An 18,870-nucleotide genomic window follows, 5' to 3' on the forward strand; every position below is an offset into this window, starting at 1 on the left:
CTCTGAAAATCCCTTATTCTCCTATAACTTCATGTTGATGTGTTGAGAAATATGATGAAACCATATGCAGCAACAGACTTGTATAAAGGGTGGCTGACATGAGTCCTCAAACAGGGACTTTATGAGGTGTAAAAAAAATTCCCTGGTCCCTCAAAAGGCTGCTGGGAAATCTTGCTGCAGTAGGTCTCCACCACCCACTGAGGGATATAAGTGCCTCTTTAACTGCTAAATGTTCAACTATGTTCACAAGCTGTTCTCTGACAGTGAGTCGAGTGTTGATTGATTCTCAACTGTTCTAACCTGCATGAGACCTGCTATAGAAATAAACTTTGATTGACTTATCAATTCAGAGATCAGTGATCCAGAAGAACATTGATACAAATACTCAGTTTGTGGGGAGCACGCTTTATTTTAATAAACATTTTATAAATGAGATCATACGGATACTTTATCCCTCAGACTGCATTCAGTACATCATGTTTGGATTTGACAAATATCCAGATACAAACTGATTCTTATATTTTCTTCTGTCCACACAGGTCAGCATAAGTCGATTTTGTCCGTGGCCCGTAAAGCTTCTGATTTGACGAACACAGTTTATATTTGTCTCAACTGGTCCAACATGGAGACCAAACAATCCTCCTCTTCAATGTCTCTGCACAGTTTTAACATCCAGGACTGACACACGTTCATGTGTACTGCAGCTGCAGCTACGACTGGCCCGCTTTGCCTTTCCGGCCTCTCCCTCCACTGTATTTGAAACTCCTCAGTGGGTTTGTCCGCTTGATGTTGTTCTACAAAAAGAAAATACATTATTATATCAAAAATCGTATGTGTCGTTTCATCTATACCTATGTGTTTTAATACACGTAACACAAAAAAAAAAAAAAAAAAAAAAAAGAGTAAAAAAATACATTTATGGACACAAAACACCAACGAGATTAGTTTGACAGATAATATTTAGATGAAGACAGACCTTGGTTACGCAGCTGTTCCTGGTCGCTCTCTCGACCTCCCCCCTCTCTCTCATCTCCCCTATTTTCCACCCCATTTTGTCCCAGTTCTGCTCGTCTTTCTGTGAGTTTGCATGTTCTCCCAATGTCTGCGTGGATTTTCTCTGAGTACCCCAGCTTCCTCCCACAGTTCGAAGAAATGCAGATTGAGGTTAAGTTTATAAATTGACCGTGGGTGTGAGATCCCATTCAGACCTGGTATTAACATGTGGACCCCCAGATTTAGAGGGGGTCCGGAAGCATTTGAATGTGTCCTGGACCTCCTAACTCAGCCGATGTCCTCTGACCTGCTTCATTTTCACAATGGATCAAATGTATTTTTCTGCTTCTGAGTGACCATATGTTGAGTTGTTTGCGGTCGCCGCCACAATATCAGCACTGTTCACCAAAAAATGATTGATACTTTTCTAAAATAATTAGAAAAATTATTGGTAAAATCTTTCTTCATAGCGAGCTGCACATTCATTAAGTCCCTCCTGACTCATCTTGCCGTCTTTCTCTCCCACGCTCACAGACAAGAATTGTCATCGGACACAACTATTAACTCTGCCTGGGTTAAAAGAACATTATGATTAACTGATAATCAAAGTATACTGTAAATAATTAGATATTAATGTTAAATGGCATCACCAAGTTTAAAAAGATACAGACTTCAAGACAAAAGACTACTAATGGAAAATATCAGCTATTCTCGTAGCAGGGCAAGAGATTTTCATTAGTTTCAAGGTGCTACAATTGTAACTGTATAGTTGAATTTTTATGTCTCATGTCTACAAGATTCCAATGTTCACTATAACCTTATTATGGTGTTCAGGGGTCTCACCTTGAAACTGGTCTTGACGAGTCCTTCAGGTTTTGACTTTTCCCTCTTCTTCCTCCTCCTCTTGCTGGACAGCGGATTCATCACACCCCTCAGTGTCTCAGGAACTGAAGGAAAGTGGTGAAATTGATCAAATTATGAATGTGTGTGCCTTGTGTGTGTGTGTGTGTGTGTGTGTGTGCCGTGTGTGTGCATGTCTTACTGAGGTACTCGGGGATGTTCTTCAGGTGCGGTTTGACGACAGCAGGATGGAGGTCTTTGTCGTGTCTGAGCAGCTGCAGATCTCTGGGGTTGTCCTCGAAATATGTCTGAGCAAGTGTAGAACCAGCCAATCATTTACACACAAGTACATATATATATATATATATATATATATATATATATAAAAACATACAGTATATACATGTACACTACCGTTCAAAAGTTTGGGGTCACTTAGAAATTTCCTTATTTTTCAAAGAAAAGCACTGTTTTTTTCAATGAAGATAACATTAAATTAATCAGAAATACACTCTATACATTGTTAATGTGGTAAATGACTATTCTAGGTGGAAACGTCTGGTTCTTAATGAAATATCTACATAGGTGTATAGAGGCCCATTTCCAGCAACTATCACTCCAGTGTTCTAATGGTACATTGTGTTTGCTAATCGCCTTAGAAGACTAATGGATGATTAGAAAACCCTTGTGCAATTATGTTAGCACAGCTGAAAACTGTTTTGCTGGTGAGAGAAGCTATAAAACTGGCCTTCCTTTGAGCTAGTTGAGTATCTGGAGCATCACATTTGTGGGTTCGATTATACTCTCAAAATGGCCAGAAAAAGAGAACTTTCATGTGAAACTCGCCAGTCTATTCTTGTTCTTAGAAATGAAGGCTATTCCAATGCGAGAAATTGCGAAGAAAATGAAAATTTCCTACAACGGTGTGTACTACTCCCTTCAGAGAACAGCACAAACGGGCTCTAACCAGAGTAGAAAGAGAAGTGGGAGGCCCCGGTGCACAACTCAGCAAGAAGACAAGTATATTAGAGTCTCTAGTTTGAGAAATAGACGCCTCACAGGTCCTCAACTGGCAGCTTCTTTAAATGGTACCCGCAAAACGCCAGTGTCAACGTCTACAGTGAAGAGGCGACTCCGGGATGCTGGCCTTCTAGGCAGAGTGGCAAAGAAAAAGCCATATCTGAGACTGGCCAATAAAAAGAAAAGATTGATATGGGCAAAAGAACACAGACATTGGACAGAGGAAGATTGGAAAAAAGTGTTATGGACAGACGAATCAAAGTTTGAGGTGTTTGGATCACACAGAAGAACATTTGTGAGACGCAGAACAGGTGAAAAGATGCTGGAAGAGTGCCTGACGCCATCTGTCAAGCATGGTGGAGGTAATGTGATGGTCTGGGGCTGCTTTGGTGCTGGTAAAGTGGGAGATTTGTACAAGGTAAAAGGGATTTTAAATAAGGAAGGCTATCACTCCTCCATTTTGCAACGCCATGCCATACCCTGTGGACAGCGCTTGATTGGAGCCAATTTCCTCCTACAACAGGACAATGACCCAAAGCACACCTCCAAATTATGCAAGAACTATTTAGGGAAGAAGCAGACAGCTGGTATGCTGTCTGTAATGGAGTGGCCAGCGCAGTCACCAGATCTCAACCCCATTGAGCTGTTGTGGGAGCAGCTTGACCGTATGGTACGCAAGAAGTGCCCATCAAGCCAATCCAACTTGTGGGAGGTGCTTCAGGAAGCGGGGGGTGAAATTTCTACAGATTACCTCAACAAATTAACAGCTAGAATGCCAAAGGTCTGCAATGCTGTAACTGCTGCAAATGGAGCATTCTTTGACGAAAGCAAAGTTTGAAGAACAAAATTAATATTTCAAATAAAAATCATTATTTCTAACCTTGTCAATGTCTTGACTATATTTTCTATTCATTTTGCAACTCATTTGATAAATAAAAGTGTGAGTTTTCATGGAAAACACGAAATTGTCTGGGTGACCCCAAACTTTTGAACGGTAGTGTGTGCGTGCGTGTGTGTGTCTATATATATATATATATATATATATATATATATATATATATATATATATATATATAGATATATAGATATATATATATATATATATATAGATATATAGATATATATAGATATATAGATATATATAGATATATAGATATATATAGATATATATATCTTCAGATTAGTGACTTTCACTCACCTTGAGTTTTTCTGAATTGAGAAGCTCCTGTTTGATCTCTTTCAGCCTGGCCTCCTTCACCGCCTGTTTGGTCACTGAGCGCATGGCATCCTGCACACAAACAAGAGTCATCATCCTGAACGTAAAAGCATCCAAACGGCTAAAACTCTGTGTGTTCACTCTTAACGTTTTGCCACCTTTAAGAAAATTAGAACAACAGTGTTTGAACCTTTTCAGCGCAAACCAGTCCAAACAGTTGCCCATGTGTGATGATGATGATGATAACAATAATAATAAAAATAATACTAATAATGTGTTCTTGACTTTAATAAGGTGGTGACTTACCCTGCACCTGTACCTGAAGCCTTCGATCTCATCCATCTTAAATTCGTATGGTTTCAGAACAGAATCAGGATTATCTAAAAAGAAAATGTTAACACATTAATAATCGCAGTATTATTTCCTATCAAATGGGCTTGCTGTTTAGTCTTGGTTCTAGTTGATATGCTAAGCTGAGCTAACAAGGTGCTGGAAACATGAGTGAAACGTGAAAATCTCATGGTATAAGTCCTTGTTACCTCCCGTCAGAGCCTCCTCCACGTCTGACAGCAAAGCGAGCTCAGTGTTAGAGATGAACGACAGAGCAGTGCCTGGGTTGTCTGCTCTCGCCGTTCTACAACATCAAACAAAGTGAATGTTACTGTGGGTTATATACACAATCTGTGAAGTGCGACTGAACTGAACCACACTGCTTACCTTCCAACTCGATGGATGTAGGACTCTACAGTCGTTGGGAAATCAAAGTTGATGACATTGGCAACATTTTGGAAATCCACACCTCTGGAGACTCCATACTCCTTGTCCTTGCCCCTTTAAACACATCAATACAAAAATTATGTTTTTATTCTCTACCACCTGATGGTGTTTGCTGCTGAGCAGGTAGTGGACAGAGGCTTTTTGCATCCGTCTCTCTGAAAACCGCTGAAAATGACTCTGGCCAGATTTGGTATTAACATCCGTCATGAGATACGATCACAAGTGGACAGCGCTGAGATCATCTGTTTACATTTGGTATTAAAATGCATCCTGAATGTGTCTCAAGCTGTCACTGCCCCGCTCAACAGGAAATAATCACTTATGTCATTTATGTCCAGTAAGACCAAGTTATGTTGTTTTTACCCAGTCTGACTTTAGAGATCGTGTGTGTGTGTGTGTGTGTGTGTGTGTGTGTGTGTGTGTGTGTGTGTGTGTGTGTGTGTGTGTAAGACAGACAGACGTAGAGAGAGGGGTATCAGGAGGGGCCAAATGAATCTCATGAATCTCTGCTGTGAAGATTTTACCAGTCTAAGAATGGTATCAGTCATTTTGTGTTGGTCAGAGTTGATATTGAGGTGGTGTTGGAACAAATACATGTTTGAACACCATGAGGTATAAAAATATGTTTGAGTCATTGTAAAACTGTAGCGGGTCAGAGATGAGATTATATGTGGCCCTGGAATCATTCAAGTTCACAATGTGAAAAAACGTGGTCACATGCGTCCACCTCCAAATGTGGTCTGAGCGATTGGATCTCAGGACGCATTTCAGTTCTTTCAGACGTGAACTTAGCGCTGACCACATCTGATCTGATCACTCAGGACAGATGCTCATACCAGGTTTTATATAGTAATATATAATACAGGCTCGCTGAGAGCAGTGAGCGAGAAGCAGATGGACAATGAGCTGAAACTATAAAGCTCCATGAGGCTGAGGGGAGCATCAGACTCAGCTGACAGTGCTCTGACTGTTCTTCAATACCAGTAATGATTATAACCACTTCGAGGCATAGTTTAATAAATTAACAAATCAAAGGCGACACTCCTTGAGAAATCAAACTTGTATGACTCACTTTCCTCCTTTCTCTGCGGCCTTTTTCTTTTTCCCTTTGCCCGCACTCGTCTGTGGAGCTGCAGAGGGATCGGCCAAACTCTCTTCATCTGTGGCAATGATGTAGTCGTAAAATCCCTGGTTAAACTGGGTGATGATGTGACTCCTGTACAAGAGAGGTGGGAAACATGAGCATGAAGAAGAGCAACTGATGTGTTGCAGTGAAAATTATACAGGACAAGAAAATTCTCAAATATCCTTTGATCTTGAATCGTAATAATCTATTGCTTACATATTGAAACAAAATGATAAATCTTAATCTGAGTCTGTGGAGGATGTTTAAAAAGGTTGTCTTCAAGAAACATAAACAAGTCCAGTTGCCTACGTACACAAACTTCTGAACAAACCATGACCTGGATGACTGAGAATCTTCACACGTTTGCCGAGGCTGCCTCCATTTTTGTTGTTTCGCAAAGTGTTTAGTTAGATTATAAAGGAGGAAAGTTTTCTGCTGCTTCAGTTGGAATATTAGTTAAACAGGGAAAACTTTTAGAACTGCGCCCATCCTGCGACAGGAAGGCTGTATGTGAGGAGATACTAGTTACACAGCCTTGTGCCATTGGCCCAACTAAAAAACTGAATCGTTGTTGGGGTATTTTATAAAAATCAATGTGAGCGATTTTTGTGGAAAGAAATTTTACACCTCATTTTCCTTTCATACTATATTTCATGATAAAATTATTTATACATCATTTCTATTTAATAGCGTGAGAAACAAACATCTAATGTGAGACAAACTACTTTTAATAAATGTGAAAAACAACAATGTTCCCCTATAAAACAAATTACATTTGTCAAATATTAAATCATAGAAATATTTGTCAGCTGTCCTCTCTCTCACCTGGACTGGACGGGCAGCTCAGAGTTGAGCACACAGGCAGGAATACTGAACTGTTCCAGGAACAGCTTCAGTCTGTAGCATCTGTCCACTGCTCCCACAAACACCAGCGTCTTTCCCTGAACCAGTCGCAGCTTCAGGAGCGTGTAGATGAGCAGGAACTTCTCCTCCTCCTCACATTTGATGCTGTACTGCTGCAGCTGGCTGCTGTCCGGGAGCTGAGAGCCCTGAAGCTTCAGGATCACCTGAGAGAGAGCCAACGTCAGACAAAAATCAAGCAAAATCTGTGCAGCTGTAGCACGTGTTCCTGCCAGTTTCCACTGTGTCCAGCTGAAACACGGACACTTGTGTGGCGATGAGACCTTAAATGTGAAAGTGACATTACAGGGTTGTGTAGCAGCAGCTCCTTCAAGGCCTGAACGTCCTCTGTGAGAGTAGCAGACATCAGGAACGACTGGTAGATCTTCGGCAAATGACTGTGACACAACAAACAGAAGTGGTTGATTAAAGATTATACAGAGAAGATGCTGAGCAGTAACATTTTGATATTACCTCATCAGGTGGAAACAAAAAAACATTGTTCTGTGACTGATTGACGTTATATAATATATGATGAGGTTTTTATTCAGTCAGACATACGTGTAATGTTTATTTCTTTTGCCTAAAGTTTCAACTACAACTTCAAAGATAAATTATTTTCTTGTACTTTCGTGCAAAGAACAAAAACACTCTAATCTGATCAAATAAACCCATATTATCTAAACTGACATCCAAAACTCTGAGTCGTGTCCATATCCACCCTGGGGTCACGGCAGGGGATCATGAGGAGACTCACCACAACAGGTTCTTCAGGTCTGCCTCGAACCCAAAAGAGAAGAGTAAGTCGGCCTCGTCCACCACCAGCATCTCAAGCGATGAATGCAGGACCAGGTTCTGGGCGTTGAGGTGGGCCAGCACGCGGGACGGCGTCCCCACGATCACATCGGGCTTCTCCATTAAGATAGGTCTGTCCCGAGAGTAGCAAAATGCTAAATTCCATTAACCATAATTACAGAAAAAGCACAAATCCAAAAAACTAAGCAGTTCCACCCTAAATATGTTTGACATTCAGTGTTTCACTGTCAAACCAAATCTTGTGTATTTCAATCATCAATCTATATGATTTTCTCAAAAACTTAATCTCTGTCACAAAAGCTTCTACATACAATTTTGTTTGGATGTCACTTCTCTCTACATCTCCTTTCCAGAAATATGTTCACTTTTGTGTCTATAAGAAGTTTTTATTTACCAGCTGTTGCAATCCAACTGTAGTGATGTGACACCTTAATGTATTTAAATATAAAAAAATGCAGAGAAGAACTGCAGTGAAGTGAGTGAGCAGACCGACCTCTGCGAGGACAGATCAGCCTTCCCGGAGATGTCCGCCACCCGCACGTCCCTCGAGCAGAACGCCGTCAACTGTCTCATCATGGTCTGAACCTGCCGACCCAGCTCTTTGGTTGGAACCAGGACCAGAGCCCTCACGTCCTGCTCACGAACACTCTGAACACAACACCGAACACAAACGTTAGAACAGGGCCGGCACACGGCAGCTCTGTGACGTGGACTGCACGTCACGAAGAGAGAAGATTTGGATTCATGTCCTGAGGAACAATCTGGCACCATGTGTGAAACAAAAACTTGCTTGCCATTATGTCACTCACCAGTATGTACAGTCTAAGGTTTAAAAATAAATTGGTCCAGAAGAGGAAAAGTTGGTTCCCAGCTGGAACCAAAAAACATCAAGTTTACAAGCGTTATCCTGGATATAGTCATTGGGCGTGTTCGTCAAATTCTATGGAAGGTGCTCCATTGTGCCGAGTGTAGCACCGGTCACTGATGACCCAGTTACAAAAGTAGAAGCAATGTGGGCTGGTTTGCTGGATGGTGCCAAGGTTCCAAGAACCCTGAGCAGAACTGACTCAAGAACCAGAGCTGAACCACTGTGCTGCTCTGACAACAAGAAAATCTTCAGTCCTAGACAGTTCATGTGTTGGTTGGAGCACAAACTGAACCACTTCAACTGTAGCCAAAGGACTGGACTCGGCAAGAGTAAATCCTCTCCTGAAGAAACCCACCCTCGACCCGTCTGAAGTAAATAACTACAGACCTGTCTCTCTTCTTCCCTTTCTTTCCAAAACTCTCGAGCGCGCTATCTTTAATCAACTCTCCTCCTATCTTCACCATAATAACCTTCTTGAGCCTCACCAGTCTGGTTTCAAGGCAGGCCACTGCGACATACGCTCCTCATTTTGGGGTCAGTTGAGGCCACTCAACTGAGACTACCCTCCTTGCTGTCTCTGAGCAACTTCACACTGCTAGAGCAGCCTCTCTCTCCTCTGTCCTTATCCTTCTAGACCTCTCTGCTGCATTTGACACAGATCCTCATTTCCTCCCTTCAGGAGCTGGGTGTCTCCGGCTCTGCTCTCTCCCTGCTCTCATCCTACCTCAACGACCGCACTTACCGGGTAACTTGGAGAGGATCTGTGTCTGAACCTTGTCCTCTCACTACTGGGGTCCCTCAAGGTTCCGTCCTGGGTCCCCTCCTCTTCTCTCTGTACACCAACTCTCTCGGCTGTCATTCACTCGCATGGCTTTTCCTACCATAGCTATGCTGATGACACCCAACTAATCCTCTCTTTTCCCCAATCTGAAACACAGGTAGCAGCACGAATCTCTGCCTGTCTGTCTGACATCTCTCAGTGGATGTCTGCACACCACCTGAAAATTAACCTTGACAAGACTGAACTACTTTTCCTTCTGCTATAAGTAAGTGTCATTTAAGTGCTACTAAATTGTTAGTTTAAACGTTTATTCAAGGTATAGTCGGAAGAGGTGCGTTTGCGGCGGAGGATGTATAGACTTTCTGCTGTCCTGATGTCATTGGGGAGCTCGTTCCACCATTTAGGAGCCAGGACAGCAAACAGTCGTGATTTTGTTGAGTGTTTAGCTCGCAGTGAGGGAGCAACAAGCCGATGTTGGGGTGGAGTGTAACGTTTGACCATGTCCTGGATGTAGACTGGACCCGATCCGTTCGCAGCACGGTACGCAAGTACTAATGTTTTGAAACGGATGCGGGCAGCCACTGGTAACCAGTGAAAAGCAGTGAAAATGCTGCTACATCATTTTGTGCAAAAAAAGGATTTATCCTCGAAAAATAGTTCCTGCATTAACCCTAGAGGCCAGTGTATGTGTCAGCCCAGAACAGGGATCCACGATGAGAAATGGCCATTACTGGTTTCACGCTTACCTGTTTGGAGGCCAGGATGCGTTGTATCACAGGCATGGCGTACGCAGCCGTCTTTCCAGATCCTGTCCGGGCTCGAGCCAGAAGGTCTTTCCCCTCCAGAGCCAAAGGGATGGCCTTCTCTTGGATCAGGGTCGGCTGGGACCAACCTAGATCTGCAACCGCCTGGATCATGACAACAACAGGGAGTGACTTCACAGACAACAAAAACAATGACTAGTTTGTGTTGTTTAACAGTTTGTGTTGTCAAAGGCTCTTCTAACCATCTGCTTCACATTACAAAATGAGGATCTGTTCAAGTTTTTCTCCAAACAAACAAAGATGGTTCGCTCAGTCTGAAAACTTTAAAACATATTATATTTATTATTAATTATTCATGTTTATATCTAGTATCGTCTTTATCTTTGCCTTGTTCTCATTCCCACACAGACTCACAGTACACTCTCTGTCTCATACAGACACATACAGAACGTGTGTGTGGTAGTTAGCCAAACACCGGCCTGCTGAGAAGTTACTGCAATTTCATCATCGAGTTTCCGGTTGTAACGCCATGTTGCTCCTGTGGATCATTAAAGGTTCAAAGATAATGTCGGACGGTTTTTTACCTTCAGCAGTCGATCGTCTAAACCCATCTCATGGAACAGCAGTCTGTCAGCAGCCATCGCTTCTCTTCGCCACTCTCACATGTGCGTCGCAGGGTTTCTACGTCACGTTGCCTTCAAGTCCCACTCTCGGACTCCGTCTTTTAACTAATCACCAAATTTTATTTGTTTCTTTTCTTTTCTTTACCTTTATCAATTCATAAACTAACATAGAACATGGCCACACAATAAGATATAATATAGCTGCATTTTTTTTAAAGCACCTAAAATTCAATCCGATTTTATTTTGTCTTAGTATAATAATTCATTGATGTATTTGTCCATCTTGTTTCCCGTATAGTTTAAAACTTCAATTGTAAGGGAATTGAAATTTAGTTTGAAGTCTTCTGGACAAAACACAAAGAGATTATAAAATATAATCCATCATCTATACTGATGTTGGTCAAATTTGTTTGTCATTTATTATACACAAATATTTAACTCAATTTGGAGATTTCTGCAAGAAAAGTTTTTATCATTGTTATTATTATTGTAGTTGTATTTTTTTAATAATTTTTTTTAATCTGAAGACCAAAATATTAATTATATAGCCAAAGAAAGAAGAAGACGTTTTTATTCACATAAAACCTAAATTATGAGCACATTTAAATATTGTAGCTATATTTCATAAACTTTTTATATTCATTTTATATCCTCTTGTGGTATTTATTGACTAACTGTGGAACTTGGAATAAGGACATAGATTTTGATTTATGAAGGCTTTTCACAATTTTTTAAAATAATTTCCAGTCTGGAACATGGTGGAGGCAACTAACGGGAATCATGAGGAACCCAGTACTTATTTTAATCAATGCAAGACAGACTACATGCCACATTGGTGGTTTCAGGCTTTATTAGGACACACACCATATCCTCTGCATAGCAAAGGAAATCAACTGTATGTCCTTCGCATGTATGATGAATAAAAGGAGACCGAGAACAGACCCCTGTGGGCCCCCATAGAGGAGAGTAGCACATAACAAGAGGCACATACAAGTCCAAGCATGATAGAGAAGGGCCTAGATGGACCAAAATCCTGAGGGACATGACAGATGCCAAACAAAAAATGTCAGATAGTGTGTCAGAGTCTAAGCTGTGGTCTGCATCAGCAACAGGCAAAACGGAAGTAGTGTAAATGCTTCAGAGCCTGAAATGGTTCACAATATGGAATGTTGAATAAAGGGCACAACAGATCATACACACGGACAGATGTGCAATGGATGTTGCGTGTAACAGAGAAAATAAACAAAATAACAATATTTACAACATTCATAAGAAAAGACTCTAACACAAATGTAGAGGTGTATCACTGTTTAATGCATTATGAAAAAGATGATGTCTGACAGAGATGAAGGGAGAGGAAGAGGGATCGACGTGCAACGACTTTACATCGAAGGCACACACACTGACGAAAGCACTAAAACTTTTCATTTGGAGTTTGAAGCAATGCATCCAAAGACATGTTTCCACGATGGACCTTGGAGACAAAGAGTTGAAGAATGAACTTTGAACGCATCACTTGTTGGCGCTCACATCGACGTTTGACCGACAGATGGCGACAAACCCTCGCAGTTACTGACTCACCGACGTCACATACGCGTTCATTAATAACCAAATAAAAAATAAGCGCCATCGTCTCAGCGGAACCTGCGAAGCTGTCGGTGCTGCACAAAGAAACAGGGAGAACACGTGGAACACGGGAGCGACGCTTCCACACCGATGCGCCCTCCCGCGGAGACTTGTTGAGAGGATGGAGGAGCTGCGGGTGGAGGGGGATCAGTGAGGTGGATGCTCAGCAGCGGACCCACCATCACATCCATCCTCCCACAGCAGATAAGTGAGTCAACATGGCCGCGGAGCAGCTCCATCTGTAGAGGCGCTCTGAGACACGGAACACAACAACACGCAGGTAAATAAACACGTGGAGGGAGACACTGTGGGTTTTATCTCCCGTGAGCGTAGCCGCGCTCACACGAGACGCGTCCAACTGTATCCACCAAACATTAAGAAGCCACAGGTAAATGCTTGTTACATAACGCAACGCTCAAATGCAGTTGTTCCCACAAATTTCTGTTTTTATTCTCATCTATAGCCGTACGTAGTATTACTATTGTTATTATTATTGTTATTGTTATTATCATTGTTGTTATTATTATTATTATTATTATCATCACCAATGGCTTTAATTGTCTATTCAATGCGGGATCAATACAGTAAAGTATCTATCTATGATGAACTGGTGTTTTTTTTCCTCTCCTATTAGATGGCGTTCATGTCCCGGTTCTCTCGGTCCCGGAGCAGCTCCAGGTCTCCGAGCCGAAGAGACCCGGAGCGCGTCCCCCCGAACCTGAGCGTGTCTGAGCTGGAGCGGCTGCTGTACACGGGCAAGACGGCCTGTAACCACGCTGACGAAGTGTGGCCACGACTCTACATCGGAGACCAGTGAGTTTACATAACCCTCCCGCCATTTATAATAACGCTCTGTGTTACAATAATAATGGTTTATTGAAACCTAAAGGTATAGTTCCCCCCAAAATAAAAATTCTCTCATTGTCTACTCACCACTGTGCCGATGGAGGGGTGGGTGAGGTGTTTGAGTCCACAAGACACTTTGGGAGTTTCAGGTGTAAACTGTGTTGCAGCCGAATAAAAACATTAGGAAAAAAAACATCTGTTATGTGTGTAAGTGTTTGTAAGCCCGACATTCTAAGCCTAACTGTCCTCTGTGATCCATTAACTTCAATTGTATTGGATTTGGCTGCAACGCTGTTTACCCATGAGACTCAAACACTTCACCCACCCCTCCATCGGCATAGTGGGGTGTAGATGATGAGTGAATTTTCATTTTTGGGTGAACTATCCCTTTAATGGTAGTCAGCAGCAGGGTTTTTGCCATTTGGCTCAATGGAACTACTATATTATATGTTAGTTATCCTAAAAGATGGTAACAACAGAGCTTTTTAATGTGTAGAGGCTTCTTCGTGTGAGTAGAGGTTTCTTGTGAATCATATTGTGAGCCCTGAGCAGGTGTCAGGTAAAGCGGGACACTTCAGCATTTCTGCAACAGCCTACATTTTCAATCAATAAGGGACAAGGCTGGTGAAGTGGACTCAGGATGTTAAAGCTGCTGTAAGGATGTTAGAATACAATTTTAAATCTTCTTTTATTTTTTAGAATCGGTCTGTGTGATGTGTAGTCTAAATTGAACCCTGTATGTACATGTATTTACCAGTTTACACATTGTCTATGCTCTATGTCCATGTTACTAAACTGCATAAAGGGTCTGAGCACTTTCACCATTGTCATACTTTTATTTTTTTGTTTTTTATTTAACTGGCATTCGCACGCAAAAATGTGCATGGGTGTCACCATATAGTTCTGATAGTTCGGAAAATTGATACCATGCTTATAACTCACATATTAATAGCATGTCAACAATGGAGTGTCTCTAAAAGAATTAGAATAATTTCATTATTTTTTCTGCTGTATCATTCACACTCAACATATTAGGTTTTAGTGTTTTGTCCCTTTTTCAGTATAATTCATTTGCCAAAACAGACAAAACACAAGTCATAGCATTATTTATTTTTAAATGTCTGTAGATATCACAATGATATTGTTACATATTGTGACAGCTTACTACCTTCAACATGACCCCATTAAAGAGAAGTGAAAATCCCCTTGACTGGCTGATGATGAGCTGTGAAAAAAACAACTCCTTGTCTGCAGAGATATCGCATCAGATCGGCGTGAGCTGGCCAAACTCGGCATCACACACATCCTCAACTGTGCACAGAGTAAGTGGCGTGGCGGAGCCGAGTATTACGCCGGGATGAACATCACTTATCACGGCATCGAGGCCCACGACTCCCCCACCTTCGACATGAGCGTCAACTTCTATCCTGCGGCAGAGTTCATCCACAAAGCCCTGACAAGTGGAGGTGAGTTTGTGAATGTGGACAGAGTTTAACACTTGGAGTGTGCATCCTTTAAAATCTTCAAACAGCGTGGAATTATGTGGATGGCTGTGGCCAAATTTGTAGAATTACTTAATTTACATATTTATTTTATTTTTTTCAAAACTTTTTACAATAGCTTCGGATCAGTATGTAAAACTCATTATACTTTGCATACATCTGCCTCAAAATCTCTCATGCCACACAAAGCAAAAACATAATGCATTAAGTTAATCAGAGAATAACAATATTGTTTATGTTTTCCAATAACCTTTAACTATGGTTGCATTTTAGAATTTTAAAATAATATTAGAGAATAATACAATAATACAATACAATATAAGAAAGTAATAGTACATTTTTCCTCAGAACTTAAAATGATGAAGAGTAAAAAGGTCTTTTGAAAACATTATAGTACGTATATATGACATGCCTACTAAGACTGTTGATAATGAAGTCTAGAGTCTGACTTTACACTGCAGTCAATCACCCATCACAAAGTTTGGTAGTATTCAAGAAACCAAACCCCAGATAATACATAACTTTTATTTGTAATACTCGAAAACACAGTTGGCTACAGTGAAAATGTGATATTAATTTCTGTGCAAAATAACTTTTGTGGGTTTTTAAAGTGAAAAGAAATAAATACAACCTCCAAAGCAACATTAAAATTCTTCATACATAAATACCCTGTTAACTAAAAAAATACCCAAAAATCGAACAATAACTGTAGTATGTGGACATATTGCGATAAGAAGTTTGCGATAGATGTTTTCACCTATACCGTCTCTCACCTGGGAAAGATGCCATCAAGAGAACTAATTGCAAGCACATGTTGCATTGATACAATGATCTGTACTCTCAGTAAGTAGCATTCAAAGTGATGGTAATGAGGTGACTGCACTCAGACGATTGATCATGTGATTTAGTGTTTAAAGGGGACATAGCATGCCCATTTTACCACAAGTTGATATGGTTCCTTGGGGTCTTAATGAAATGTCTGTAACATACTTTGGTCAAAATACCACAAGGATCATTTCAAACAGCACCCTTTTTACCCTGTATAAAACAGCCCTCCACAGAGTGACCTGTTTTGAGTGCCTGTTCCTTTAAATGCTAATGAGCCAGCTCCCCCCTCCCCCCATGATTTTAAACGATATAAATTACATATTTTATATGATATAAATTATCAAATATGCATCCCATACTTTGTATTCCCCTTCTGTTGTCCTGGAGTTTTAATTTTCCCAATCACATAATTAAATGTCCCCCTCTGCCCATCCACTACAAGCACACAAGCAGATAGACAGAGAGAGAAAGAGAGGTGGGGGGGGGGGGGGCTATGAAGACCATCATTTACCCCCGAACTCCGACATTCAACGGGTACAACAACAAGCGGAGAAAGCAGAATCGCGGGCTGACCTTATATATACAGTCTATGGGGCTGACCAGCGCGGAGAAATGCACGTCCCGTGTGAACAGCCAGGCGGCTGCGCGCTGGAGAACGGCGCTGCGCTGCCTCGCAGCGGCGCTTCCGCGTCCGGTGTACCCCGGCGTAACTACTGTAACCCGGCGTAACTACTGTAACCCAGCGTACAGTAGAGCTGAACACTGCGGAAGTCTTCCACACAGCTGGCAGTGTGGAAGACCGCTGCGAGGCAGCGCAGCGCCGTTCTCAAGCGCGCAGCCGCCTGGCTGTTCACATGGGACGAGCATTTCTCCGCGCTGGTCAGCCCCATAGACTGTATATATAAGGTCAGCCTGCGATTCTGCTTTCTCCGCTTGTTGTTGTACCCGTTGAATGTCGGGGTTACAGTAGTGCTGAACACTGCGGAAGTCTTCCACACTGCTGGCTGTGTGGCGCTGACACAAATTCCAGCTCACGCACGGGAGAGCGAGTGGTCGCTCCCGAGCAGCTGCTGCAGCCTCCCAGTCCCAACGATCCAGACAAATGCCACATGTGAGTGAATCGCGGGCTGACCAGCGGAGAAATGCTCGTCCCGTGTGAACAGCCCGGCTGCGTGCTTGGGAACGGCGCCGCGCTGCCTCCGGTGTAAACCCGGCGTAGCGAGTGTGGGGGGACGGGGGGGGGGGGGGGTGGGCCAAGACCATGTAGGGAGACTTCCAGTTCCTTGTTACGACACAAAACCCAGGAAGCTCAATCGAGTCGCTCAAGCATGACGTTTCTGACTTAGAGGAACTATAACAAAACGCGCGAGTGTTTTTTCCCCAGAGTTTTTGGGTTGGTAGACATGCCAGATACCCACATTAACCTGTAGAAGCACTAACAAAGTGGAATTTGCATGCTATGTCCCCTTTAACACTTTGTTAGTTCAGCATTTTGTGAGAATTTTGAGAAACTCATTGCATTAAGAGTTTTTTTTAACATTGAATCTGTTGTGAAAACAGAGCCAAAGCCGTTGAACAGTAGTGCGAGTGCTGAGGTACATTTTATCTTCCTACAGGTTTCAAAGCCGCCTTTCCACTACCAGGAGAAACGTTCGCCAGGGGGAGCCACTCCTGTTATTTTATTTCACACTGTCAGTTTGGCTGATTTTGTGCTGAGGCCTGTTGAGGCTACAGTGAATAGGCCTATAGTGATAATGGCCAGTTGTTTTGTCTGTTATCACCTGTTGTCCCCCCATCTGCATTATTAAGAGAATGGAGGAAAACCATTTAAATGAACTTAACTTAAAAGTTACTTTACTGAGTAACTAATAACTTTTTGTGCAGCAAAAGAAGTAACTCGTCACTGTGATTTATCACTAAATTTTAGTAACTTGCCGTACACCAAAGAACCCATGCAAAATACATCAGCTACAGTGCTAAGTGCTTAGATGTATTTTAATATGTAATGAAAAGACATTTAAAGTCATGAAAAATGAGCATGAAAAAAAGGGCATGAAAAATGTCATAACAGAAATACATGTTCCTATTGTTCCTATCGTTTTCTGTGTGTAGGTAAGGTGCTGGTCCACTGCACTGTGGGAGTGAGCCGCTCAGCCACTCTGGTGCTGGCCTACCTGATGATCAGACAAAACCTGACCCTGGTGGAGGCCATCAAAACAGTGAAAGACCACCGGGGCGTCATCCCCAACCGAGGCTTCCTGCGCCAGCTCAACGGCCTCGACGGCATCCTGAGAGACAGCCGCAAGACATCGCCGCAGAGCTGAAAACCCCTTGAGAAAAGGTGTGATCTGAGGTCGCAGCGCGCCTGGTTACACTGAGGGAGATAATGGGACCAAGTCAGGAGCAACCTGTGGGTTCCTGACACCGTGGCTCTGGGAGGCAGCAGGTGATCTGAGAATTTGTCTGATATGAGTAGCGTCAGACTCATTCATTATTATTACTGTTAGAATCAAACAACACAAGCACTGGATAGTAAGTGTCGAGTCAAGTCCATGTTCTGTATGATATGGAGGGTGACCACACACATTTAAATGCCAAACAGCACCCTTACCCCAATGAAGAATTTATTAAAATCAAGTCTAGTCAGTGTTATTGATCAGAAATCCTTACAACACATGACAAAGCAGCCCTGGCCTCAATGCATGGTCACACCAGTGTGTTTTGTCCACAAGAAAGCCGTTTTTGCGGAGCTGTTGGTGGAACGCAGAACCGGAGAGTCCAAAATGGAGGAAGCTATTGCAGCTTATAAGCGGCGTGTTGCCATCCAGTTTTATTTAACCTGCTCTGTAAAGCTGTTTTTTTAGACGTGCTCAATGCAGTGGGAGGTTTTCGGCACAGACTCATTCACAACAACAACAAATCCTCCGCATTATTCAGGCGAGAGGTGGAGCAGCAGGCAGAGGCAGGAAGTGACGTATTAACTCCGCTGCAGAGATCACGTGATTTTCTTGACGAACACACAGACGTCAGCTCTTATCACCACAAACTCTCTTGATGTCTTCGTCAGTGTCTCTATGTGTGCGTCACCACCTTTGGTCTGGAGATGTTTGTTTTCTTTTTGTATGTTTTTTCATTTTTGGGTCAGTCGAGTGTCCTAATGTTAGCCGTTATTAACTTCAAGCTCCACAAATAGTCACTACACAATCAAGCCTCTAGAACTACACATTCTCATGAATTCAGCTGTAATGCGTTCTGCTGTGACCATGCCGAGACTCCAGAGCTGCATAAGGAAAACTACATTTGTTTTTTAGGGGAAAAAATCTCAGAAGAGCAACAGGGAAGGA

At 42.2% G+C, this 18,870-nt stretch overlaps 2 protein-coding genes across 3 annotated transcripts; one reads left to right on the forward strand and one right to left on the reverse strand.

Annotated features, from left to right (window-relative positions):
- Positions 1-384: 384 nt before the first annotated feature.
- Positions 385-10,823, reverse strand: ddx56 (DEAD (Asp-Glu-Ala-Asp) box helicase 56). The gene is made up of 14 exons (XM_034602796.1): positions 10,686-10,823; positions 10,084-10,245; positions 8,182-8,336; positions 7,630-7,800; positions 7,180-7,270; positions 6,798-7,039; positions 5,919-6,062; positions 4,787-4,900; positions 4,609-4,703; positions 4,376-4,449; positions 4,052-4,141; positions 2,036-2,141; positions 1,837-1,940; positions 385-794 (listed from the first exon to the last, which is right to left on the reverse strand). Exons 1-14 carry the CDS (start codon positions 10,740-10,742, stop codon positions 711-713), a joined length of 1,689 nt encoding a protein of 562 aa, XP_034458687.1. The 5' UTR covers positions 10,743-10,823; the 3' UTR covers positions 385-710.
- A 1,447-nt stretch (positions 10,824-12,270) lies between these two features.
- Positions 12,271-18,079, forward strand: LOC117771946 (dual specificity protein phosphatase 26). Of its 2 annotated transcripts, none has more exons than XM_034602872.1 (4): positions 12,271-12,630; positions 12,985-13,163; positions 14,451-14,662; positions 17,639-18,079. In XM_034602872.1, exons 2-4 carry the CDS (start codon positions 12,985-12,987, stop codon positions 17,848-17,850), a joined length of 603 nt encoding a protein of 200 aa, XP_034458763.1. In that variant the 5' UTR covers positions 12,271-12,630; the 3' UTR covers positions 17,851-18,079. The 2 variants fall into 2 exon arrangements, with proteins under 2 accessions (XP_034458763.1, XP_034458764.1); XM_034602873.1 differs by having other exon boundaries at positions 12,280-12,738.
- The last annotated feature ends 791 nt before the right edge of the window (positions 18,080-18,870 follow it).

This window comes from Hippoglossus hippoglossus, chromosome 12, assembly GCF_009819705.1.
Source record: "Hippoglossus hippoglossus isolate fHipHip1 chromosome 12, fHipHip1.pri, whole genome shotgun sequence".
NCBI classification, from domain to species: domain Eukaryota; kingdom Metazoa; phylum Chordata; class Actinopteri; order Pleuronectiformes; family Pleuronectidae; genus Hippoglossus; species Hippoglossus hippoglossus.